The sequence below is a fragment of the Spermophilus citellus genome (assembly GCF_964194105.1).
Source record: "Spermophilus citellus genome assembly, chromosome: 10".
Classification (NCBI taxonomy): domain Eukaryota; kingdom Metazoa; phylum Chordata; class Mammalia; order Rodentia; family Sciuridae; genus Spermophilus; species Spermophilus citellus.
The window spans coordinates 25,032,610-25,058,818 of record NC_138197.1 but is presented as its reverse complement, the minus strand read 5'-3'; the positions used below and the strand labels follow the sequence as shown (position 1 = coordinate 25,058,818).

Genomic DNA, 26,209 nt, shown 5'->3' with positions numbered 1-26,209 from the left:
GCCAGGGCATGAAGCAGAAGAAAGCCACATTGTGTCCTCTCACCCCAGGAGCCCCGATACCTAGGAGGCCAAGCAGGAGGACAGCGGGCCCAGCCTGGTCAATGCAGACCAACAAGCCTGGCTCCTTGGAGGGTTCCCAGGATGACCCTTGGCCCCTGTGGTCTGGCACCCAGCTGCTCCCCACGACTGGCTCCCATTTGTCCATCTACCCTCCCAGCCTCTCCCCTGCCTTTCCCTGTGGGCTCCTGAACTGAGGTCTTGGTTTCTCTTCCCTCCTCCATATCCCACCCTCCACCCCGCCTCTCTCCATGTTCCTTCTGCCCCAGAGCTCTGGACCAGTCCTTCCCCTGCAAAAATAATGACAGAGGTGTGTGCTGGAGGCCAGGGCACCATTGGGGGAGGTGGCAGCTGGAGAGGGTGGGATCTGCTCAGTCAAGCACGATGGCCTAGTTTCCCGTCCTCCACTCAGGTGACATGCAGCCGGTTTGCCCGCTCACCGGCTTGGGGCTGTGGTTAAAAGCTCCAGTAATGAGCCAAGAGCCCTGGACCAAAGGCTGGGCTGGGAGATCAGCCAGGTGGAAACACCCACCACAGAACAGGGAGTGCTGGATTAATTCCTTCCTGGGCCTGCGGGTTGGGGGGACCTCAGGGGAGGACATCTGGGCTTCGGAGCTGGAGCAGCCTCTAATTCAGCACCTTCCAGTGCAAGGAGGTGAGAGGTCATGTGGGAGGGATGAAAGGAAATATGGATGCCCGCAACCCCCCTATTCCTGCTTTCCTCTCTGCAACACCACCGTGGGGCGTTAGATGGTCCCGAATTTCTCGGACCCTGGGGGCAAAAACTCAAGTTGCCCGACTACAAAACTGCCAAGTAGGGGAGGGGAAGGGCTGAGTAGTCTCTGTACTCCTCCCCAAGGCAAGCCGCTTCCTCTCGATGCAGAACCCACTCCCCAATTCTGACGTCCCCTAGCCAGAGCCCAGAGAAAGGCGAGCCCACAGCCGGTCTCTAAAGGTGCTATATGCTCCCCATGGTGCACTCTGTGTCCTCTTGAGGAAGGTGGCTGGGAGGGGACTGTGTGTCCCCCAGTGTGCTGCTCCTGTGGACCTTCTCCTCAGGGTCTTGCTGCCTTGGAAGCATCATCAATCCTTGTCCCTCACAGCATGGTTCTTTTGGCCTCTCTCCTGTACCTTTCAGCCAGCACCTTGACCTCTTCTTCCTCTCTCCTCTTTGCTTCTCTTTCCATGGCTTCTATTTTGCAGCATCTAGCCCTTTAAACTCCACCCCCCTCCACCTTTCTTTCCTACCCTGGAATCCCTGTGGGGAGCAGACTGGTGACAGTTTATCAAATCCTTCCTACTTTGACCCAGGACAGTCACCTCTCCTTGTTGATCACCTTTAAGGAAATAACATCATACATTCCAGGTGTCTTCCCTGGTTGGATTCTCTTTCCATTTTACAGAAAGGAAAACTGAGACTACATAGGGACTTGTCCCACACTCCCACTACTAGAAAGCAGGCTTTCGGATCCAACAGGGCCCTCTCAGGTGCACCCCTGTGTGTCCGCTGGGGCAGCATGTGGTCCAAATGCCAGTGGGAGGCTCTTGTTTAATGAGTGTTGTTCTTAGTGCTTCACTAATCACACAATGACTTAATCTCCTCAAGCCTGTGCAGTATTAGCCATTTTCAGGAAACTGATGCTCACAGGAGAGTCGGCCCCGCAGGGGGACTGCACACATCACATTCCTTGTGGGCATCTCCTGGTCTAAGCAGGGCTGCGTCTCCCACTTCCCACTGCTCTCTGCAGCTCAGTGGCTGGTGCTAATGTGTCTCTCCCTGGGGGCTGCCATCTTCCCCAGATGCCTGGTGGGGGCCTGGGAGGAATTCAGGAGGTATGTTCCAACACAGTGTGGAGGCTGATTATTGGTGTGTGAGGAGGCATTTGTCCATCGGTAGCCAGCAGGAAGGCTGTGTGGGCACCTGCAGTTCAGAGCTGGCTTGGGCACACAGCCCACGGCAGGGGCTCTGACTTCCCACCTCCCTACTTCTAGAGCTTTTCCTGACCCTGGTAGTGGCTGGCTGACTGGCTCTCTTTCAATGAACACGCATTGAGTGACTCCTGAGTGCAAGGGTGGGCAAAAAATACAAACACAGTCTCCGTCCTGGGAGAGAGACAGACATTAAATGAAGAGTTGAAAATAATTCTTTATATGTGTGATGAGTTCTCTGCAGAGAAAGGGCATGGTTCCATGAAAGGACGAAGCAGAGATATTTTATATTGCTGTGTCCTTAAAGGCCTCTTAGGGGACATGACATTTCAGCTGAGATCTTAAAGATACGTAGGGTTGAACAGGAAGGGGGAGCATATGCCAAGGCCCCGTGGTAGGAAAGAACTTTCAAGAACCTAGAAAGGGTCAATGAGAGTGTAGTGTAGAGTAACAGGGAGAATGGAGGACAGTGAGACTATGGAGGTGGGCATTTCTCTCATGGCCTGCAGAGAAAGATCTTAGAGTTTATCCTAAATGTGGTGGAATACAGAGGCAGGGAATGATTAGGAGAGTGACGTGATCCATTTTGTTTTAAGATTTCTCTGGTTGTTGGGCAGAGAATGAATGAAAGGGATGAAGCAGAGAACAAGAATGAGCTGGACCCTGAGTCAGGACGCTATAGCAGAGATCCAGGCTAGAGGTGATGAGGCTTAGGTAGAGACACAAGCAGCAGAGACAAACTGAGTGCTTGATCCAAGCAACCTCTTAGGTGATAGGAATGTGGGAGGGTGGAAAAGGAGGAGACAATGGATCTCAGAGCTCGGGCTTCACTGGGAGTCCGGAGATGTTACTCCCAAAGATGAGTACATGGGGTGGACACAGTTAGTGGAGAAGACATCAAAACTTGTCTTGGTCATGTTAAGTTTGAGATGCTGTTGCATATGGTTTGATTTCTCCCTTCTATGAATTGCTCTCATGAACACCCAAATGCGTGCGTGTTTTTATTTTACAAATTAAAACCTTACCCTAGCCCTTCAATGCTCACTACTCTTCTTTGCAGTCATGCTTCTAGAAGATGACCCTTCTTGTGCTCTGCTTCCTCATTTTCACTCATTTTTCAGTCTACTCCACTCAAGCATCTATTCACAGCACCCCTTTAGAATTTCTCTTGACAGGGTCACCACTGACCACCATGTTGCCAGATCCAGTGGACTCTTTGTCCTCATCCAACCAGCTGTTGGCAACATCATCCCTCCGATGGTTGCCCTCTTCTTCTCTGGAGGTGCCTCTCTCCTCTATCTGGCCTCTGACTTGGGACAGTCACCAGGCCCCTTTCTAGATGGCCTTATCTATTCCAACAACTGTAACTGCTACACACTGACCACTCTTCCCTGTCTCTTGCAATGACTTTACTAACTAGTTACTTTGCTTCTTGACTGATCTCTATGAAAGACCAGTACCGGAGCTCTTGTGTCACCACTGACTCTATGCATTTGACTGGCACTTGATGGGCACTTCTGAGATCTGGCTGGCTGAGGGCACCTGGGGTGCCGTGGCTGGAATATCATCACTGGGCAATGCTCATGAGAGGATAGGATGCACTGGTATTTCTTGCAGGCAAGTCAGGGATCTTTTGTTTTACCTGATATTTAACAGTTTGAGTTGCTTGAGTAAATATTTGACAATGTCTAGTTTTATAAATTCTGCAGATGAAATGTCCCCAAGCCCAGCATTCCCCTCCCTCTTAAAGTGAAAACATATACAGCATATTCGGTATAATTGGTACCAATGCAGTGGTATGAAGCACCAACATACCCATATGCAAAGACGGAGTGTCCCCAGTTCTCACTAGCTCTGGAGGTTGTTCACAGTGACACAACCCCTCGGCTCTGCCTACTCCCCTGCTCCTGGTGGCTACTGCTGCAGCTTAGGGCCTCACCCTCTCCTACTATTACTGCAATAGCCTCCCTTCCTCCAACCATCTTCCAGAATAGTCCTTCTAGGACACTCAGTCTGTCACTTACTACCCTGCTTACATTTCTTCAAGGCCTTCTCACATTCCTAGTATGAAAGCCTAGTTCCTCAGCAAAAAAAGGCAGCCTGTGCCACTAGCATCTCAGCTTCTTCCACCTCTTCCGCCTCTTCCCCCGGGTGGCCCCTCTTTCAGGCCTCTGCACTTCGCACACATTATTCTTTATTCCTGACACCCATTGTACCCTGGATCTGCCTCCGGTCTGCCATGGCATTTCTCTGCTTGGATCAGGACGTGCTTACCTGTCCTCCCTCCTTACATCTGAGCTCTTTCAGGATAGGGCAGCTCTTCTCATCTCTGTATCCCTAGTATATGTATGAGCTCAATACGTGTTCTGTCTGATGAATGAATGAGAGACCAACGAACAGGACCTGTGCATGTGGTCAACTGGAGAAGAACTCCCAGTGGCCTGCACCTTTGGAAGGACCACCCAGCGGCACTGGATTGCTTAGCCTGCTTTGTCAAGATCATCCAGAGCTGACCCCAGACCTGTACACAACTGAAGGGAAATGACCCTGAGGATTCCAGAGGGTAGGCAGTGAGTGGTGTGGGGTACACATGCTTTCCTCTTCCTTCAGCCACACATGCAAGTGAGTCAGTGATGAGAACCAACCAGGGGAAACTGGACTGCTTCCAAGGCAGCCTGTTTGGACCTGTCTTGGGAGGTGCTGCTGATCTGATCGGTGAGAGAATCACGAGTTGTGCAGGTTTTGCTTGGGCCTCCCTCTTTCCCGTAGGTTTCCGCAGAGGCTGCAGCAAGTACCTGACAAGGGCTCGGGATGCAGAAGCACAGATGTTCCTGCATCTGTATAAACAGGTACAATCTTGCATCAAATTGCTTGTTAACACTGATCAGTGTGTGGAATCAGTTTGTGTGGAGGGGAAATGAAGCGTCCTATGCCACTGTGATCAAAATGAATTCCGTCATCTCATTTTTTAATTTTTGTCTTTAAATGCGAGCAAGACAGTGTCTGGCAGACAAAAGAACTGGTTAGGAGCTGAAAATAGGTGATAGCAACAGCAGGGTGTTTTAATGGGCCAGAAGAGATGGCAAGGATCTAGAAGGTGAGGCCCCAGCTGAGGCCTGGGAAGAAGTATGGAGCTGTGCCCCAGGGGGAGTCTGCCACGGGGCGGAGAAACCTGGTTGGATTCTGTGATTCTTGGCTTATGTGATTTAATTAAAAATCTCTCGGTCCACCGGAGGGTTATTTCTGTTAGTCAGAACTCATAACATGTTCCACAGAGGTCAAGGCTTTTGGGGAAAATGATGGGGCTGAGAAAACAGAGCAGGGAGAAGCTGACTCAGGGTGTTCCTGGTGACAACACAGGGACAAAGAAAGTCTCCTTTGAGGGGCCCTCAGAAGGGATGATGGCCAGTCACACCTGGAGCACTCAGGAATCCACAGAACTGAGTTCCAACTACCCAGACAAATCAGGAGTCAAGGTGGACGCCTGAGACACTCTTCCTCAGAGACTCAGCAGCATCACTGTTGGTCAGTGGTTCTCAAACTTCAGCCTGCACGGGATCACTCGGTGGGCTTATGCACCCCAGACTGCCGGGTCCTACCTCCAAAAGTTTCTGATTCAGTAGAACCAGAGACTGAGAATTTGCATCACCAATAAGTTTCCAGGTAAGGCTGATGTTGCTGGTCTGGGGACCACACTTTGAGAAGCAAGACACCACGCCAGTAACAGTGGGTGGCACGGGAAGAAGTCAAAGCTTTGGGGTCAGATACCTTGGGTTTCGGTTTGGTTTCCTCCTCTAGCTACTCAGTCCAAGTCAATGGACCTCTCTGTGCCTCAATTCCTAACCTAGAGAACAGAGATCGTGCATATCACATCTACTGGGCAGGGACGCTATGAATTTTAAGATGATAATGTGTGTAAAGTTCCTAAATACAACAGGGCTTTATATACTATTGTTTTCATTATGTACCTGGAGACCACGTCTGGTGAGTGACAGGCCAGGTGAGTGAGTGGATTCAAAGTCCCCTCTAGCTTAGATATTGAGAATATCCTTCCTTTCCAGGCATGGTGGCACATGAGTATAATCCTAGTGGCTTGGGAGGCTGAGGCAGGAGGATGGCGAGTTCAAAGCCAGCTTTAGCAACAGTGTGGCGCTAAGCAACTCAGTGAGAACTTGTCTCTAAATTAACTACAAAAAGGGGTGGGGATGTGGCTCAGTGGTTAAGTGCCCCTGGGCTCAATCCTTAGTACCAAAAAATAAAAATAAATAAATAAATAAAATACCCTTTCTTAACCCCAGGACTACAAAAACAAAAAACAAAACAAGAAAAACACCTTTTCCTTCACTGCCAATTAATTGTGCCTGAAATTGCATCATTAGACAATCATCTGATGGCCCTTTAAAATATACATACAGCAGAGAGAGGAAGCTGAATCTAGCTCAGACCTCTTGAGACTTATGAATTGGTTTCTCAGCTCTGCTTTCTTCCCAGATGACAGGATCAGAGCACAGCAAATAAAGCAGAGTCAAAGGATGCAAGAGGATCTGATTCCACTCCATTTCTCTGCCACTAGAGAAATGGAGTGGAATCCTCTCTCTGGCCCCCCATTTCTACCTAGGTAAATAAGAGGTCTGAACTAGCTGATCATTCCAGGGGTCTTTTGGTGCTGTGCTTGCAAGTGGACTAACCAGGACTATAACTGCATGCAGAACACGTCTTTAGATGCTATAGGGTTAAGGGCTTATTTGGCCTGGCTTTAGATCTCAGCCATTGATGAGCTCTGTGACTGTAGGCAAACTACCTAACCTCTCTGTTCCTTGGTTCCTTCATTTAGTAGAAATGAACAGCACTCACAAAAACTATTGCAGAGACAGAATGAGGCTTCGCAATGTGAGATCTTGGAACAGCACCTGCTGCACACAGTCGATGCCTGATATATGTGAGCTGTCAGTATTGTGCTTCCCAGCCTGCTCCCTCACCAACGCCCTGCTGCAAGACCTCAGGAAAGGGTAACTCCCTGAAAGCCCCTCCTAGAAGTTCCACATGAAAGAGTGGTCAGGCCAGACTCAGTGGCGCATGTCTGTAATCCCAGCAGCTCCCAAGGCTGCGGCAGGAGGATTATGAGTTCAAAGTCAGCCTTAGCAACTTAGTGAGGCCCTAAGCAACTCAGGGGGACCCCGTCTCTAAATAAAATACAAAAGGGGCTGGGGATGTGGCTCAGTGGTTACGCACCCCTGAGTTCAATACCTGGAACAACAACAACAACAAAGTGGTCAGCTGGAGCCACAACTGAACGTTACACAGGGATTGAGTGAGACCCCTCTAGAGCTAGAGCCTGAGTAATCAGGAAGGGGTTGAGTGGTAGGGATGTCCGTTATGCAGGATGTCCAGTTCACATGTGGAAGTGACCACACTGACACGGTATTGTCAACCCTGGATTTGTTTGTCCCCCTCAACTAGGGTCTCCAAGATGTCCACATATAGAAGGAAGGGAGTCCTCAACTCCCATGACGATTTTTACTGTCCAGGAGAGTCCTTGTCTATCTGTGGCAAGGTAGGGGATGGGAGGGGGGCTTGGAGAGGTAAGGGTCAAGGCCATAAGCCAAAGACACTCCCTTGCCTGTCTGTCTTCCTTCCTTTCTGCTGTGCTGCCGGGGCTCAAACTCAGGGCTTCTTATATGCTAAGTAAGCACTCTACCACGGAGTTGCACCTCCAGTCCCTCAAAGACACCACTTTTCACAGAGACACATTGCCTTTCATTCCTTTAGGCAGTAGGAGTGCAAAGTTTTCAAGCGGTGGAAATAACTCCACTTCTTCTCTTCCTGCCCGCCCCAGGCTTCCTTCTATCCTCCTCTAGACCCATGAGTCTGCCTGGGCCCTCGCCTGCTCTCGCCTGCTCTCCCTTTCCTCCTCCTGGGAGTTCCTCAGGAATGAGAGAACTCTTCTGAGATGACACGCAGCACCATGGGCAGGATGTTCTTGAATAATTTCTTCCCAGTGATGAAAGGCCAGAGCCTTGCAGTCTGTTAAGTTTGACAGACAATCTGTCTTCATTTTGAAATGTCCCCTAAAAAGAACAATCTGTTATACTCTGGCCAACACATTTGAATGGAAATGAAATAATGAAATCTGACCCAAACATCACAAAGGAAGGAGTAACCATGGCGGAGGGAAGGGATACACAGGACATTTTCTGCTGGCAGCTCAGCGCAGAAGTTGCCCTTTGTGCATTTTCATGGAAATGATGGATACCAGTGCCCTCCGTGTGCATGTGAGTCACACTGGAAAGACTCATCCAGGCCAGAAAGGAGACCGCTCACTGTCGACACGGAACATTACCCCATCCGCTGGCTTTCAAACCTGCTGAAGCGAACATTTTGGGAAGGAAATAGAGCAGAGCTAAATTTCCCAGCCATGTGAAAACAGAGAGGGAAGCACATATCCTCAAAGGATCCCGACTTTGTCCGTGGTCTGGCTCTTATTGCATCCAGAAAGGCTGTCCCAAGTGCAGGGTGGTCCTGAGAACGAGCTCCCCTATCATCTCTCCCCTCCTCAGCAAATTCCAGAAAGTCTAGCCAGGTTTCATCCAGTGGGCAGACCTGACTTCAATCCAGACCTGAGATGTTCAAGGTCTCCCTGGGTTGGGATCAGGGTAGAGATTTCTGTCTTGCGATTTCAAGTGGGAAAGATCATAACAGAAATAACTAACATTTACAGTACATTTACTAAGCTTTGATTACTGAGTTAAGCTCTTCCTGTGTGTTTTAAATATTTAATTTGCAGGAGGAAGGTCCTTTTATGGCCATTTTACGAATGTGGAAACTGAGACTGACTTCTCCTTGAAAAACCAACAAACAAGCTTGGCTGGTAAACCCTGGAGCAGGCATGGCCCTTGGAGCTCATTCTTACTTGCTAAAGTCTGGTGCAATACGTTCCTTTTTGGAATGTGTCTTCTGTAGAAATGAGACACAAAAGCCCAAGACGTTGGCTTCCAAGAGCACCGAGGGCCCATTCTGGAAGCTCATGTCAGGGCCTCCATGATGTTCAGACTCAGCAGAGGGGGCAGATTGGGCTTTGGTCCCGCCTCTCCTCCTTTCCATCCTAGCTTCTAAGAGTTGTCCCCCCCACACCCTTCTCCCCCGAGAGGCATTCCACCTCTATCCTCCTCGTTGGGCTCCTTCTTGGGGCATGCCGTGGCTTGGGCTGTCTCAGTCTCCAAGGGGATGGGTGATTTATGTCCTTTTATTCAACAAACAGCTTTGTATAGAAGGGATGCGACTTGCTGAATGCCACCAGGCGGGGGCAGGGAAGCTGTGCAGAATCCCAATGAAGCTCTCTGGGCCTGGGCAAATGGCATGGGGAGACTCTGCTATTGTGTGTGTTTGCTCTGGTGGGAGGAAGGGCAAAGCAGCCAATCCTGAAAGGTTCCAGATAGGGGGATGGAGCAGCAAGGGAAGGCCCAAAGCCCCAGCGTCCTAGTTGTGCTGCCAGTGCCTGACTTTTCTCAATTTTCCATGCCCTCCTGGCACTCTGTAGGAGTAGGCCTCCTCGTCCCTGGACAAAAATTAGGAGGGGCTCCTTTCTGTGGGGCTGAGTTAGTTCAGAGGCTGAGTGTGCTAGGACCTTAGAACCCTTGGCTGCAGAATAAATCGAGGGGCATGGAGACATTCACTAGGACAACATCGGGGCTCCGCTCTGCACACAACCCTTCCCAAACCCAGGAGGCCCTGTGGTCTACCTGCTTTCTATGTCCATCTTTCACCTCACCCCATGGATGTCTGGGTCTGTAAGTTCTCTGACACCATGAGCCACGCCTATTCCCCCCCACCCCCGCCACACACACAGGATGACCAGCACAGCCCTATCTTCAAAAGTACAGTAGGTACTCAATGTTTGTTGAATGAATAACAAATGTCATTTCATTCCCTATTAATCCTGACACCCATCATTGCCCTGGAGCCTGAGGGCTGCTATGGGATACCTGACAGAATGACAAAGCATGACCCCAGTGTTTGGGGCAGATGATTCTCCATGGTGCCAACCAGTGTGTGACAAATGCACTAAGGAACAGGAAGAATGAGAGCTGCAGGACCAAGGTTTGGTCCCACCCTCTGCCTTCTCCCACTGGAAGAGCTTACCAAGGCATAATCCAGTCTCACCTACTCCAAGCCTGACTCCTTTCAGCAGCTGGCCCAGTCCCCAGCTTGGTCCCTCCCCAGCACAGGCTGTGGTGACTGGTCTGAGTCTGCAGCCCCAAGGCCCCCATGCTGGCTCCCTCAGCCTCCCCCACACTCAGTCACCAGGGAGGACGGCAATTAGTCTTCATTATGCTGCTCGGCCTGACCTGGCCTGGTGAAAAACTCCTTGTTCCCCACTTTTCAGATCAATGTGGACCTGGCACACAGGATCCAGAGACTGGCCACATAGGGACTGGGGAGGGCAGAAGAAAACATTCAGAGCCTGTGAGAGGAGCAGGTCCACTCTTGTCCCCAGAGCAGAGAGACAGCAGGGTCCCCTGGAAACATGGGGCAGCTGGAAAGAGCAAAGTGAGGAGAATGGAAAGGGACAAAGGCATGTGAAAAGGCCACAACAATGGGGCAAATGGGGGGGCAAGAGGGAAATGAAGAAAATGTGATCTCTCTTTGGTATGTCCTGATGTGCGCTTTGTTCTGTATCATTTCCTTGGAACACCCCTGTAGGATACCTCACATGGCAGGGGTGGTGATAAAGGGTAAGAGGACCTGGAGGTAGAAGAAAGGAGGGCCAAAGGGAAATGTTGAGCATTTATCTATTCTCTTTCCTTTCCCAAACCTTGCTCTCATCTGCACTGAGAGCATCAGATCCTGGATTTCAGTTCTGGGAGTCAGAGGCAGGACCTTGGCTTTGCCGAACTAAGGCCCGTCCAGGGATTTCAAGGTCTCTCAGATAGCACTAAGCCCTTGTTTTCCTACCTGCACTCAAACACCCCAAGAGTGAAGTCAGGGTCTGTCTTCAGGATCTGTAAGTCCCCTGAGATTATAAGCCATGGCTGTTCCCACATAACATCGACACATGGGATGCCCAGCCTAGTCCATTATCAGAAGGCAACTGGTCTACCCTTCAAAATCCAATACCCTGCATCCCTGCTGCCATTCCACAGGTATGTAACACAGCCCTGGCTCAGGGACACCAACAACCAACAGGCAGGGTAACTCCCTAAGCTTCCCAACCCTGGGGCAGAAAGAGTCCCTGCCCCTCTCTCAGCAGGCCCTTGATACTTCAGAGGCAAGTGCAAAAGGGGCAGATTCTTCCAGGACCTCTGGAGAAACAATTCTGCTGACTGTACCCAAGGAAAAGAAGGGAGAGAAGTGGGGAGGGTCCCTACAGAAGGAGGGTGACGGTCAATAAAGAAGTGAGCTTAGGGGGCATAGTGAAAGAGAGAAGGAACACAGGGGAATAGCAGGGGTCTCACCCTCCCTCCCCAGGAAGCAGGGGCTCCAAGACTTTGATCCTCAGTCCCTAAGCAATGCCATCCCTGCCCTTTCACTCTGTAGATGGAGATACTGGCTCAGCACTGGGAAAGGCAGCTCTTCATGGTCCCATCCTTCTATTGGACTTTGAGATGATTTTCTTTGTTGCCATCCTGTTAGTTAATTTATCTCTATGAAATCAGTTCTTTTTTTCTTTCTTTCTTCCTAAAATCCTCAAGCCAGTCCCCTTTCTTTTGCAGCTTCATGTTTTGCCCCCGCTGATCTGAAAAATGTGCCTGAGCTTACGTGTCCTGGGGGCTGGACAGGTGGCAGTGAGAGTGTGGGCTGAGGGGGCTGTTCCCTGGCAGAGATGACCAGGCGCTGATACATTCCCCCCCCCCACCCCGCCATACACACACTTTCTTCTTCTTCCTCCTCTTTTTCTTACTCTGGAGGGTGGCAGGGTGGGTGGACTTTAAGCTACTTTGATGTGAAGTATCCCTAGCGACTCTAATGGCTCCTGGCCCCAGCACACTCTGAATGACTCCCAGGTAGAGACAGAGGCTTGGTTCTGCGGGGAGTGATTGGCTAAAGATCACGTGACTCTACCTCCCTCGGCCAATCAAGAAGCTGCCGGGGCTGGAGCAAAGATTTCACCCAGGAAATCGCTTGAGACTTCGCAAGTCTGGGCGGAGGTGCCTGGAGAACCTGGGCGGGTGGGGTGTGGGAAGGATGGTGAGGAGGGGAGCCCGGAGCGCGGGACACTCACTCTAGTACGTCGCGGTTGAACTGCTTCTTGCTGTTGCCCAGGAACTCGCCGATCATCTGGCGGCTGAGGCCCTTACGCTGGAGCAGAAAATGGGCCACACCGATGGGGGTGTCCGGGATGAAACCGCGCGAGATCAGGAACTGGATGCCCTTGTCAGGGTTTCTGGAGGAGAGGTTGGAAGTGGGGAGTAGTAGTAGAGAATGAGCCAAGGCTGTCTCTGACTTCCATCCTCTCTGTCTTCCTACCCGTGAAACCCATAAAAGGGCCCGGAGGTCCTTGGAAACCAACTTCCCAGGAGATGCCAGGATTCTTTATGCTGCAGAGGTGTGTCCGCTGATGCATCCCTCACCTGACCCATCTCACACAGAGGTTGGGGGCGGCGCCGGAAGGAGGTTAATGTGGAGGTCTTGCATAGGCAAAGAGAAGTCCAGAGCAAGTGGAGGCATAGCACCCTTCTCTATCCCTGCCTTCTCGCTCTGGATCTTACCCTGTGGTCTCCCAGGTCTACTGAGGAGGCCCTTCCTTCTTACCTGTATCCTGAGCTCAATCTCGGCTCCCCACCCTAGAGTCCAGAGAGGGAGGGGGAAAAGAGGTGAGATCTCCCACTATGCCCCCCTCCTTTCCTCTGCATGGTGGACAAGGCTACTGATCTCCAGTGTGAGTCTCTCCGTGTGGGTGTGTGCCCTGTCCTAAGGCAATTGCGCTCTCAGTGCAGTCTGCAAACCCATGCTGCTCCCTGGGCTGAATCTTACTGGTTCAGGGTAAGCATTTGGAAACTTTTATAGCACTTTGACATTTTCGGGACAACCAAGCATGTGATTGTTTTTCTAGCAATTCATTTTTATTGTGTTTTACAAAAGCATCAGCCCACAACATATTAGGTGAGAAAAACCAAACTGGTCTTTCAGGAGGGATAGTTTGAGACTCTCCGCTTTGAGGGATAGGAGTATCTCAGTGTTTTTATGTGTAGGCAGAACTGATGCTGTGGCTATGGGGGTAGGGTGGAGGCAGGGGTGAGGGCGAGGCTGTGCTCATCAGGTGAGGAGGAAAAGGAGAGATGGATTTGGAGTCCACTCTGGCTTCCCCTAGGTTTGCCTTGTACTAGAGTTGAACAGTGTGCAACCTGCCTCATTTTTGTGAGTCATTTTCTTTTCTATAAGTGGCATAATACATATTACTAGATATTATTGGGAAGATAGCAGATGCTTTATGTCAGCTGAACTATGAACAGCAGTGAGTGTCTTGAGGCCAGGGGCTGGGTCTTACTCATCTTTGTAGTTGCAGTGCCTGGCCACTCAATAAATAATAGTTGAATGAATAAATGAACACACATGTAGGCAGGAGAGACATCAGGGCTATGAAGGAAGGGGTGAATGGATAGTGATGAGTATCTCATGGTTTTTGAATTTCCACGAGAGGGGCATGTCTGCTTCCTCTGTTTGGCATTGTCTGTGCACATTCTGGTTGCAAGGAATAGTCAGGTTAGGATCTCTGAATTATGGCCATTCATTTCTCTCTTCCCATTCCCCTATTCTTTTTCTAGTCCATCTCTGCTTGCTTCATACTTTCTTCCTTGTCTCCCTCTCCTCCTTTAATTCCTTCCTTCTCTTGATCTCTACCTGTATTCTTTTCACACACTCTCTCTCCTTCACCCAGTCCCTCATTTCACCAATTCCAAGAAATAATGCTGTTTCCTCAATTTCTTTTTTCTTCTTTGGTAGTGGGGATTGAACCCAGGAGCAATTTACCACTGAGCTACATCTCAGTCATTTTAAAAATAATAATAATTATTATTATTTATTTATTCTTGAGTCAAGATCTTGCTAAGTTGCTGAGGCTCACCTGGAACTTGCAATCCTCCTAGCTCTGCCTACCAAGTCTCTGGGATTAAAGACATGGGCCACTGTGCCTGGTTTGTTTCCCTAATTTCTTATTCTGAGTGCTTCCTGCTCAATCTTCATACAGCTTGTTCCATTATTTACTCAACACTGGATTTTCTTTTAAATTCTCTCACTTTTCAAACCCTTACTCCAACTTAAATAGTAGTAGTTGTAAAAAACCTGTATTTTATGTTTTCCCCTCTAATTCTTCTTAAAATAAATTTATAATGAAAAATAAAATGTGTACTTCCTAAATATTATCTCAGTGATCAAGTGTGACACAAAAATACCTGGAAAGACCTTGGGATGATGTGGTAAACTACCTAGCACCCAGTTTGGTGGAGAGAGAGTCCCCTGTAAATTCAAATCCACCATTTTTCCGTCCCTCCCAGGCCCTCTCCAGGTCCCCAAGGTGCCCTAGGCCAGAGCTCACTTACATGTTGAAGAGGTTGAGGCCAATGCGATAGAGGCGCTTGCGCAGCGTGTCGGTGGACAGCGTGGGTGACTTGCAGCTAGCAGGGTTCTCGCAGTGGTAGCGGGGCAGGCTCAGGATCATGGCCTGCAGGGCTTCCTTGGAGGCGGAAGCCGATACTTCCGAACCTGACTTGGCAGACTTGGTGGATGTGCTGCTACTGCTCAGCTGCTCTGAGTTGTCGCCAGCCTCAGCCTCTGTTCCTTTCCCTGCCTCCCCAGTCTCCTCTTCTTCCTCCTCCACCTCTGTGGCCACAGCCTCCTCCACCGCGGACTCCGCAGCCACTGGCCGGGAGGCTCCAAGGGCCCCACTGACTGCCACCTCTGGGCACGTGTCTTGGGAGAAGGAGTCCCCCTGACCCACAGCGGGGGCCTCCGGGGCCTCCTGCCCTGGGGCTTCGCCCTGCTCGGCTTTGCCGGCCGCGGGTTCTGCTATGGCCTGGGCAGGTTGGGCGCCCAGGCAGTTGGCCACAGACAGAGCGGTGGAGGAGGAGACCGAGATGTTCTGGCTGGCGATCTGCACAGTGACGTCCCGGAAAGCCATCATGAGGGTGCCGCTGTGGCTCTGGGGCAGGCCGGTGGTGGCCTCGCTGGCCTCATCTCCAGGCCCTGCGCCTGCGCTTTCAGGCTCCCGCATCTCAGTCTCCAGACAGGGCTGCCCGGTGCCTGCGTGCAGGGCTTGGTGGATCTGGTAAGCGCTGCTCTCCTGCAGGGAGCACAGGGTCTTGAGGCTCCAGGTGTTAAGGGCGTCGTCGATGGACTTGGCCAGAGACTGCACCTGCTCAGTGAAGGAGTCCTCCAACTCGGTGAGCGTGCCGGCGAAGGTGGGCGGCAGGGAGGGTGAGCGCACTAGCGGCAGCCCCATGAGGCCGTAGCCCTCCATCAGGGCCTTCTCAGCCGCCAGGCTCTCGGCTGTGGGCGCCCGCACCTTGCGCAGGGAGATCCGCCGCGGAAGGCGGCTCTCCAGGAGCGAGTTGCGGATCTTTTCGAAGTTCTTGCTGAGCTGGTACTGGCGGAAGGCGGTTTGGATGGTGCAAGCAGCTCTCCGGGACACCAGATGGCCCCCGTACTTGTGTTCTAGCATTTCAATCTGCAACAAGGACAGCGGAAAGGGATCCATTAGGAAGGGATGTCACAGCCTGGATGGTAGTGGCGGATATCAGTTCCGTGGGTCACCTGGTCCAGCTTTGGTGGGGCCAAGGAATGCACTGCAGGGGACTACGAGGGGGCTCTTGTCTGAACATTCCTGCTATGTCATGGCCTTGGATACCAGGCCCTTGGTGAGACTTCTAGCCGGGCAGGATATAGGATGTGGGGGATTGGTGAATGTCCCAAGGGGCAGAGGAATAAGGTGTTGCTGATCGTATCCAAACCATAGCTACTGTGGTGGTTATCAAAAATGTTCCATCAGAGATGAGTATTGAAGTACTTATAGGTGAAACGCATGATATCTTAAATTTGCATTAAAATATTCTGTAATAAAAAGAAGGGTTAAGCAACACAACATTAATATTAATAAAAATATTAATAAAATCATTGGAGCTCAGTTATGGCCATATGTGAGTTTATTGTGCTATTGTTTCTACTTTGGTGCACACTTAAAAACATTAAACCATTAAAAATTAAACAGAAATGCTAAGGAAAAAAAATACAAAAAACAACCGCTGCTACTCCCTCCCTGCCTCCTCAGCATTCATGTCACTGCATTGGGGTCCTTCCCTTTCCCTGCAGACATCATAAGGATTGAGATCAGGGTTTGACTGCATTACCAGTACCCAGCCCAGGGTCTGGCATATGATAGGTGCTCAATAAATATGAAACTAATAAAAAGATGGAGGTGTATCAGGAGTGTGGGTCTCAGGTCACAGTGTCCTGCAGTTCTACAATTCAAGACACTTTCATTCACAGTGGGAGCTGTCCAGCCAGGACAGTGTTCGGTGGGACTGGTTAGTGTTGCCTCACCTGAGCAGATTTGGCCCCAGGAAAATTTTTGGCACAGACTAGTTTGTGTTCAGGGGCCTTGCTTACCTTATCTCAGCTCTGGCCACCTGCCTATGGTCTTATCTGTGCTTAGGTTGCTATGTTCTCACTTTATCCTTTATCAAAAACTCTCAGAAGAGGACTAGAAAGAGTATTCTCCTGAGATGTGAATGACCATTAACATTACCATACCTCCTGGAGGGTTTGCATTTTAAATAAGGAAGGAGGTTTAAGGGGAGAGGCCTAATTGGTGGTATTGCAGACTGTGGTTCTCAGAGAAGTTTAGGAAGCAAGGAAATGTTCTGGGGTCCTAAAATTATGTCCTATAGGCTGGGGATATAGCTCAGTTGGTAAGAGTACTTGCCTCGCATTCATAAGGCCATGGGCTCAATCCCCGGCATCAAAAAAAAAAGTCCTATCCATAGCCTTACCCTTCTCTTACATATTATGTTATTCCTGAACAAAGAATTGGGAAAGAAAAACTGAGACTCACCTCTCCAGGCAAGAGCAATGTCACTACTCCCAAGTTCCCTAGGGACCATGGGTATGAGGAGTAGAGGAAGAAAGGCTAGGTTCACCCCTCAGTACAACCCTGCAACCTGCTTTCCTCAACCCAACAAAGTCTGCAGCGATACCACCCACAACTTCTGTAATGCTCACTGTTCCCCCCTGCAGGGTAGGATGGTGACCCACATCCTGGACCTTCAGAAGTGTCCTTTTAACCCAGGGGACCTTATGGATACAACCCGATTTCTAGTGACAATTCCAGGTAAAATGGGAAGTCCCCAGTGCTAGTCTTTGGCTCTTCTAGTCTTGTCATTCAGTGCCCTTTCCTATTCCCAAACCTATGGAAGTCATACTATCTCTCCTCCTGTATCCAGCCCTAGCCCTACTCTCCAGGGGCAATTAGAAGCTTATTCAGATATAGGTATAAATGACCCACGAGGCTTCCCAAAAGTAGCTGCATTTTACAAAAGACTCTAAGCTGCAGAAGAAAGATTGACCAGTGGTGTCATGATCCTAGTGTTGTAGGGGTCTTCAAAGTATTAAAAATTATACTAGGATGGGTCGGGAACGTAGCTCAGGTGTAGAGCAGTTGCCCAGCATGTGCAAGGCCCTGGGTTCCATCCCTGGCACTGCAAAAAACAAAACAAGCAAGCAAGCAAGCAAGCAAACAAACAAACAAACAAAAAAACCATAGAAAGTGTATTGGTTATTGCGGTGTAACAAACTATTAAAAACTTAGGTGCTTAAAACAATGCCCCTTTATTTTCTCTAAATCAGTTGTCTGAGCATGGCTCAACTGGGTTCTGTATTCAGGATGTCACTAGGCTGAAACCAAAGTGTCAGCTGGGGTTGCAATCTTATCTAAGTCTTCTTTCAAGCTCACTATTCTTGGCTGAAGCCAGTTTCTTACACTTGTAGGTCAGAGGCCCTCAGTTAACAAAGGCTGCCCATGTTTCCCTACTGTATAGACCAAGGAGCAACATGGAATTTGCTTTTTCAAAGCCCACAGAGGAGTATTTCTTCCAAGGTTTTACTTTCTTTTAAAGGCTAGACCTGATTAGACCAGGACCACCCTTTTGGTTAACTCAAAGTCATGTTGGACATATCATATCACATATTATAGGAGTGATAGCCATTATATTCATTTGTCTCACTCAAATTTGAAAGGAGGGGATTATATAGGACCTGTACCCCAGGGGTAGGAATCCTGGGGCCATCTTGGAATTCTGTCTACAATACCAATGGGACAATTGTCTACTTGGTCTTTATCTGAGCAGCACTGCATGAACCCAAAGGAAATATGGATATCTGCTTCCAAGGCATTTTGTTCCTGCTCTAGCAGAAATCATGTTAGAAGGGTGAGAACATTGTAGCTTGGCTCATTCTTCCTGGTAAACTCTGACATGTTCCCTGAAGCCTAGAATGGATATTTGGCCTTGGCTTATCCAGGAAAGTCCTCCAAAGGCAAAGTACAGAGAGTGAGGGGAAACTCATCATAAATTGCTTCCTTCCCTTTTAACTTCCATCACCCTTTTACCTCTCCTCAGGTGTGACAAGAAACTGGCATGAGACCCTGACTTTATATCTCTTTCTCATTGGCCTATTAGTGTTTCCTAGGGAAACCTTAGCCCAAGATTTATACGATGCTACTGGCAACCGAGAGAAGGTATGAAGCCCATTGCCTGAGGTGTTCCAACATGGTAAAGGGGTCCATCTCCCTGGCATGGTGTCATCCTATTTAGAGGCAGAGACTTGAGATAATCCTCAGAGACTCTTTCTGCCAGTCAATGTCTAGGCTTCAACCAAGAAGAGAAAAAAAAAGATTTTAAAAACTGATATTTATCCCACTCCCTAGACTTTAAGCTCCATAGAGGCAGAGACCATTCCTACCATATTAATTTCTATATCCCCAATGCTTGGACATTGACCAGCACACAGTAGAATTCAATGAATAAGTACTGAATAAATTAAAGAGAAAATCCCAAGGTCGTCTTTTGTGACTCTCAAAAACCTTCCTCGTCTGACCCAGTACAGATGACCTCTCCTCTCTTGCCTCCTCTGGATGTTCACTACTTGTCCCCTTCTTGCATTTCCAACCTCCACCCTTCTGTTTGCTGCTTCCCACCTGCCGGTGCACACCCTCCAAAATCTCCCCAGGATAAAACAGAGCTCCATTTGGCTCTCCTCCCTCTGGAGCACTAGTCAAATCTTGTTTTCCACTGCACTTCTTGGAAGACAAGTCTACCTTTTACCTCCCTCTGAAAATGAATGCCAAACCGGTGATCCAACTCCCTCTGCCCTACTCCTCACATTCTGGCTCCCACTCCCATGGCCCATCGGCAATCTCCCTCCTCCCTCCTTGCTCCTGATGTTGAAATTCTCCTCTTGATTTTCTTGCCCCTATATGGTTCCTTAATCTTAGACTCTGGTACAAAAATCCCCGCATGCTAGTGTGTCACCTGCCATTCTATACACATATTTTCTCAGACAGTTCTGACATCTTCCATGACTTCCATGTTGGAAGTCATTAGAGCAGTGACAGGGAGCTGATAATTAATGACTAATTAACAGGGAGAAGTGGCTCAGGCAGAGCCTTTGTGGTGACTCTCACCAGGTTCTGTAGGCTAATGTCTTCTCACCTCTCGCCTTCTTTAAAAGAAGCTCTTCAACTATCATAACATTGCTCTACTTTAGTGGATTGATGAGCCAACGTCTTCTTCCTCCATGCTGGCTGAACTAGGACAAGTTTATTAACATCTCTGACTCTCAGTTTTTCTTATCTGTTAAATGAAGCTCATCCTGCTGATTCTGTAGCTTGTTATGAGGAATAAACTATTTTCTCATGTAGCATCAGGCATATAGCAGGTACTCAGTCAGTGGTAGGTATTTGATGATGACATTGATGGTTATGTACATGACTCCCAAATCTCCATTCCTACCCTTGATCCTAGACCTGCATTTCCAGTAGCATATTGGTCTCTCTGTTCATTTATGTGAAGCCATCGTCTTTCTCCACCTCACCCTAATCACTTTTCTGTCTTCTCTTATACCGTCATTCAGGGTGGGAGCCTTGTGTCTGTCCTTGGGTCCTCCTTTGCCCTGTCCTTTGCTTTGTCTCCTATAGCCTCCATCCCCATCCTTTGTCCTTTCTCAATCATCCTCTACTTTCTTGCCAGAATGTCACCACATGAGACTCTCATTGAATATCCAGCAGTCTCTAACTCTCTCCTACTTCCTCTCCCTCCCCCATTCACCAGACCCGGCATCTGCCTCCTCTGTTTTAACTGCACAAACTTCATCATACCCCATCTCCACTGCCTACTGCCCCCACCAGCCCTGGGCCTCCTGCTGCAGCATCTGCTCAGCCTTTTCCTTCAGCCTCAACTTCACCCACCCTCATCCCTTTCCTCCATGTACAAATGTTCCCCTTCCTTCAAGACCTGTCTTGAATATGCCTCTTCCACACAGCCTTCTCAATTTCCCCAACCACACAGGGTCTCCTTTCCTTTGACCCCCATACAGAATGTTGAGTCAAATTTCTCTTGGATGCTCAGTTTTGTCCATGCATCTTTGTGGTATTCCATCCCACCCATCCTTCCCTGTCTACCTTTCCCCCCACACTCCAATAGAGCATAAGTTATTTGAAGTATACGACTTAGTCAACCTCAGACCCATCTATAGCACCTAGCATGGTGCCTGGCGTGGAGCGACTGCTCACTAAAAGGTATTCAAAATCAGTTATTGGTTCATCTCCATTTATTCCAACCAGTTTAGTACAACCATCTCCCACTGATTCCAGTTTCATGCTGGCTGTGCCCCCAGCTGGCCCTGTCCCCTGATAAGTCATTTCCATCCTTTGCAGCCCACCTTCAATGCTCATGGTCATTGCTCTGCCCAGAACTCTCTTAGCACTCACAGACTATCCCTCAAAGGCAAGATATTAATATCTGTCTCTTTATCCCTAATATGACAGATTCATGGTTGGGCTTAATAAATGTCTGTGGACATGAACTCAACTGAACTTTCTTCTATACCCCAGTGGAAATGAAAGTCCAGATTGTCTTACTGATCTAGGTGTGGAGCCAAATGCCCATCCTTTGTTCCCCTCCATGCTCCCCCACTCCACTCTCATAGGACTAAAGAACTCAGCAGTGCCCCAGGTCAGCTCCATCTATCCAAGCCAGGCCTTCCGAACACTCCAATTCTGTTTTTAACCAGGGTCAGGCCAAAGAGCTGAGAAAGGTGGGTGTGGGAACAAGGACAGTCCCATGCAGGGTCTCCAAACCCACTGACCAAGGAGCAGCTCTATTCATTTCTCCCTGAGCCCTATGAATCATGGGTAATTATGGTCTCACCTCCTCCCAAGAGAGCAATCTCTCAGCTTCTGCCAGAAGAAGCAACAGAGTGGGGCTCAGGGGCTCTATCTCTAATGAGCTTCTCAGTGTTAATTAGAAAGGCTCCCTCTTTTCAGATTGCCTGACAAGTTAGCTGAGAGATGGTGGCCAAGTCAGTGTATGGGAGTGGGGGTGGGGGGAGTAGGGGTAGGGAGGTGGCATGGACAACTAGCTAGGGGAGGTGGTATAGGACTGGGGAACATGGGCCAAGTGAGGGGGACTTTCAGACATGAGCAAGGATCTCCTTTGATCCAAGATTTCTCAGTTGAGAACATCAGAACCTTGTGTTTTATGAGCTTCTGGAACCTGACAAGGCAAACCCTGGCATGAGATTGAGCAGCAGAGTCTGGGGGAGGGAAGAGGCACTTTGGGGTTGTTCAGGAGGCCCACAGGAGAGGTGGACCTGTGCTGGACAGGACTGTGGTCTCCCTCAGGCCTGGGATTGTGTCTCTCCTGTGTGCCCACCTCTTGGCTCACTAACTGAAACATGGTAAGCACTCAGCAGGAAAGGCTGCCCTTGGGAACCTCTCCTGACTACAGCCAGGCAGGCATGGGGGGAGTAGTATGATCAGCTAATCCCAGGGTCACAGAGACTCCCTCACATTGAGCTGCCCCAGGAGGCTGCTGCTCCATAGGCCCTGTGCATCTCTTTCCAAGGAGGCTATGCCCTTCACTGCAATAGCAAGGGGTGATAGAAGGTACTGGATTAAAATCATGGTCTGTGGATTCTTCATCTTGGCTGCACTACTTCCTAGAGCTGTGTCTCACTCTTTTCATCCCTGAAATGGTGATGGTAATAGTGCCCACCCCACAGGGATATCATACAGACCTGGGAGACTGTTCATGGCACGTGCTCAGCCCCGTGCCTGACACACAGCTCAGTTAGCACTAGCTGGTACTGCCTGCATGCCAGTACCCACCACTGGAACCTCCTTGAGGACTGGGACTGTGTTTCTTACATCATGGTGAACCCAGACTAAGCACAGGGCCACTATCAATGCTATTATCTAAAACTGAATGGGGGTACAAGCCCTGATGAGCCTTGCCTTCACCACCATGCCCTGCAGGCTCATGCTCCAGGGCCCTCCTTTGGAGTTGGAAGGAGCCTAGAGACATTCTTGGCTCCGGCATGGATGAGGCTCAGAGAGGGGAAGTGACTTAGAAATGTAGCCAATCACTCCTCCTTGGAGAGGTGCCCCATGGAGACTGGGCCCTGTGGCTGAGGGTGTGAGATCTCTTGGGAGGGGGACTGCTATCTGGGAGAACGTGGATTCTGTCGAGGGCCCAGACTTGGAGAACAAGACCTGGATGCTGCTGACCGTAGCTCCACAGCCTCACGGTGCTTGACCAGCACAGACAGCTTTGCAACTTGCACGGCCAGGATGGACTGTGGATCAACAGTGTGCAGACCAGATTCAAACTCCCTCAAGGGCCAGGATGGACTGTGGATCAACAGTGTGCAGACCAGATTCAAACTCCCTCAAGGGCTTGAATGAATTTGGAAATCACACTGGGGCCCTCTACATCCTTGCCACAGCCACTTTTCTGAAGGGGTCCTCTGTCCCCCTAGGATTAACCCCAAAAATCTCTGTGAGAGAGAGAGAGCAAGAGGGTCCTGGATAGAAGGAGCAGAGGACAATGGGGCAGGGTAAGAAAATCTTCTTGTTATGATTTAGATGTGGTGCCCCCCAAAAGCTCAAGTGTGAGACAATGTAAAAAGGTTTGGAGGAGAAATGTTTGGGTTAGAGCCCAAACTAATCAGTGATTAATACCTGATGGGATTAACTGAGTGGTAACTGGGGGCAGGAGGGGTGTGGCTAGAGGAGGTATGTCATTGGGGCATGGCTATGGGGTGTATATTTGTATCTGGCAAATGGAATCTCTCTCTGCTTTCTGATCATCATGTGATCTGCTTCCCTCTATCACACTCTTCCACCATGACATTCAGCCTCACCTTGAACCCCAAGAAATGGAGTCTGCTGTCTATGGACGGAGACCTCTGAAACCATGAGCCCCTAAATAAACTTTTCCTCCTCTACAATTGTTCTGGTTGGGCCTTTTAGTCACAGTGGCAAAATAGCAGACTAAAATAGGGAAGGGCTTTGGAAAAGGACATTCAGGAACAGAGAAACTCAAGGCTGGGCCTCATTCATGCATTTGTTTGTTTGCTCATTCATTCATTCATGCGTTCTCCATATTGAGCATTTCCGAAGCTCCAGGAACTGTGCTGGGTGTTGGAGAACAGTGGTGGGAAAGATAAGGGCAGTTTTGCATGCACAACTTGGGAGCCACCTGCTCTTCTGGTGGACTATGAAGTGAATGGCGCCCCTGGAGGTGTTCGGTGCACAAGCTGCTCCACCCAGTGGCTTGAGAACAACATGGTTCTTGTCCTTATGAGTGGGACAAATATCAGATAGCAGAGTAAACTATGGGCATTCAGTGGATGCCCCTTGAGCCTAAGTATGTGTGGAGACCACCCAGGTGAAGCAGGACTGTGGATAGGCAAGGAACATTCTCAGCAGAGGAAGTAACATCCACCAAGGTATGGGGAAGGCCCAGAGGCAAAGCACACCTGGACGGTTCAGGGAATGGCCATAGGAATGGCTGGGACTCTAGTGTAGGGTTGGGTCTGTGACGGGGAGCCTGCAGAAGCCTTTGTACTGCACACAGCTGGAAGCCACCGAGGGCTTTCACACCAGGGCACAGCATGGTTAGATTCAGCTACAATCTGGAGACGAGGTTGAAAGAGGCACCGCTCAAGAAGGGGAACCAGTGGGAGTTTTCCCAGGGGCATAGGCAAGATCCCCTCCCCATCTCTCCTTATGTCACTAGGTTTTTCCTCCCTCTTGAGCATCTTCTTCATGCCAGGCACTGTTCTAGGACCTGGAGAATAATAATGAATAAGCCCCTTGCCCTGACTTCAAGGAGAAGTCAAGTCAGCAGGAAATAAAAATCCAAGGCTGAAGAGCAGTGACAGAGATCACCTGCATGTAATGGGTGTCCTGGGCAGCCTTGGGAGGGTTGGGAGGCTGCCAGAGAGGAGGAAGAAGTACCTAGGTGATTCCTAAGGCAAGGAGGACAAATGCGGGAATGTTGACGGGAGTAGGAACTTCAGAGATGGAAGTAAAGAGAATAGCATGAAAAGCCCCAAGGAGATATATGAGGTTGCTAAGACCTACAGAAGTCAGGCTGCTTGCCCAACGTCACGCAGCTCATTGGCAGAAAGAGAGAGAGAGAAAGAAAGAGAGAAAAGTAGAGACCAGTCTTTTGTAAATATGTGCTGTTCTCAATCACCTTGCCCTAGCCATTGATTCCCCTTTGGCCCTTTTCCCTCGCCCTCAGACTATGCTTGGTCTAGAAGACAGACAAGCCAGGGGACATAAGCTGTTCCTCAAGGCTGGACTCACTTGGCAAGAGGTCCTGTGTTATATCCTCTGCCAGTCCTCACCTTTCCTGACCTCATCCTACCAGCTTGACATGCAAAACCATCATTTAGAATTATACCTATTATCAAAAAGTCTGAACACCAATCAGAATTCTTCACAATACTCTATAGCCTCTCAGTCAGTCAAAATTCAATGAGTCTCCTGCCCAAGCCAAAGCACAAGTATTCTTTGGAATTATGAGCTGGATACCCCTTAAGTGGAACAGCAATATCTTTGCAAGGAGCAGGTAAGAGCATGTTTTTTTCTTTCTTGGTACCCTGTCCACTTCTTGCTTTGTATAGCATGTTTTTTTAAAAAACAAGACTCACTGAATGAGATGTTATTATGTCTAAGATGCTCTGCTAGATGCAAAGGGAAGGGTACAAAAATGAATGCAAGATAGTCTGTGTCTTCAAGGAGACCAGAGAGTGGTGTGGAAGTGCATGGACTCTCATCTGGGCCAAGTGACTCCCAGGTCACACTGTCATGTTCCTGATGGATCGTCTAATAATAAAAAAAAACCTTATTACTGGGTATTCTATATTTTAATTGCTAAATAAGTTAAGACCTTCCCTTCCTAAAGCTATCACAGTACCATGATTTTTACCTGGAATGATGAAAAACACATCTAGTCACTTTTTCACACGCCAGTACTTCCATATTTAAAACTTGTTTTCTTTCCTCTCAAGAATTTCTTCATTTGATCCCAACTCATTTTGCTCTCCTTCTTCAGGAAACTCAGGATTCTCATTTCACCTTTAAATTCAGCCCTCAGAACAAAGCACAGGGTGCAGACAAGGCCCTGGCCAGTAACCCTGAGGCTGGGGCCTTATTCGCCCTCCTGTGAAGGATGCTGAAGGTGTGTGCGCTGTGTTGGCAGCTGCTCCACTTAATTCTGGTGCACCCTGAGGTCACAGTAGACTGAAACCCTAAAGCCTTTCTCCCAGAACCTGGCCTGCCCACCTATGTACTAGTGCTCCAGCCTTTTCTAAGTTACAAGCAAAACTTTAGATTTCTTCCTATTTAATTTGAATTTTTTCATTTAAATATCCTTCTGATAAGATATTTTTAAAAAAATCTTAGATTCTATGATCAAGATGCTAGCTGTTCTCCTTCAGCTTTATGCCGTTAGAAAGTTTGGAAAGTTTGGGAAATGTAACTTTCACGCCTTTGTTCAGTTCTTTGTCAAAATGATTGACTTGGACAGGACCAAGGACAGCACTCACTTAACTCCACTGGAAGTGGCACTGATAGAAAACCAGTGTGTGTGTGTGTGTGTGTGTGTGTGTGTGTGTGTGTGTGTGAGAGAGAGAGAGAGAGAGAGAGAGAGAGAGTTAGTTCTGGTTG

At 49.1% G+C, this 26,209-nt stretch overlaps 1 protein-coding gene across 2 annotated transcripts in view; it reads right to left on the bottom strand.

Annotated features, from left to right (window-relative positions):
- IQSEC3 (IQ motif and Sec7 domain ArfGEF 3) overlaps positions 1–26,209 on the bottom strand; it is a gene marked incomplete at both ends in the record, with an annotated part of 103,443 nt that overhangs the window by 20,215 nt on the left and 57,019 nt on the right. For both annotated transcript variants that reach the window (XM_081310908.1, XM_081310907.1), the window contains 2 exons: positions 12,206–12,367; positions 14,523–15,646. In XM_081310908.1, coding sequence (XP_081167034.1) covers positions 12,206–12,367; positions 14,523–15,646 — 1,286 coding nt within the window. The remainder of the gene's footprint in view (positions 1–12,205; positions 12,368–14,522; positions 15,647–26,209) is intronic.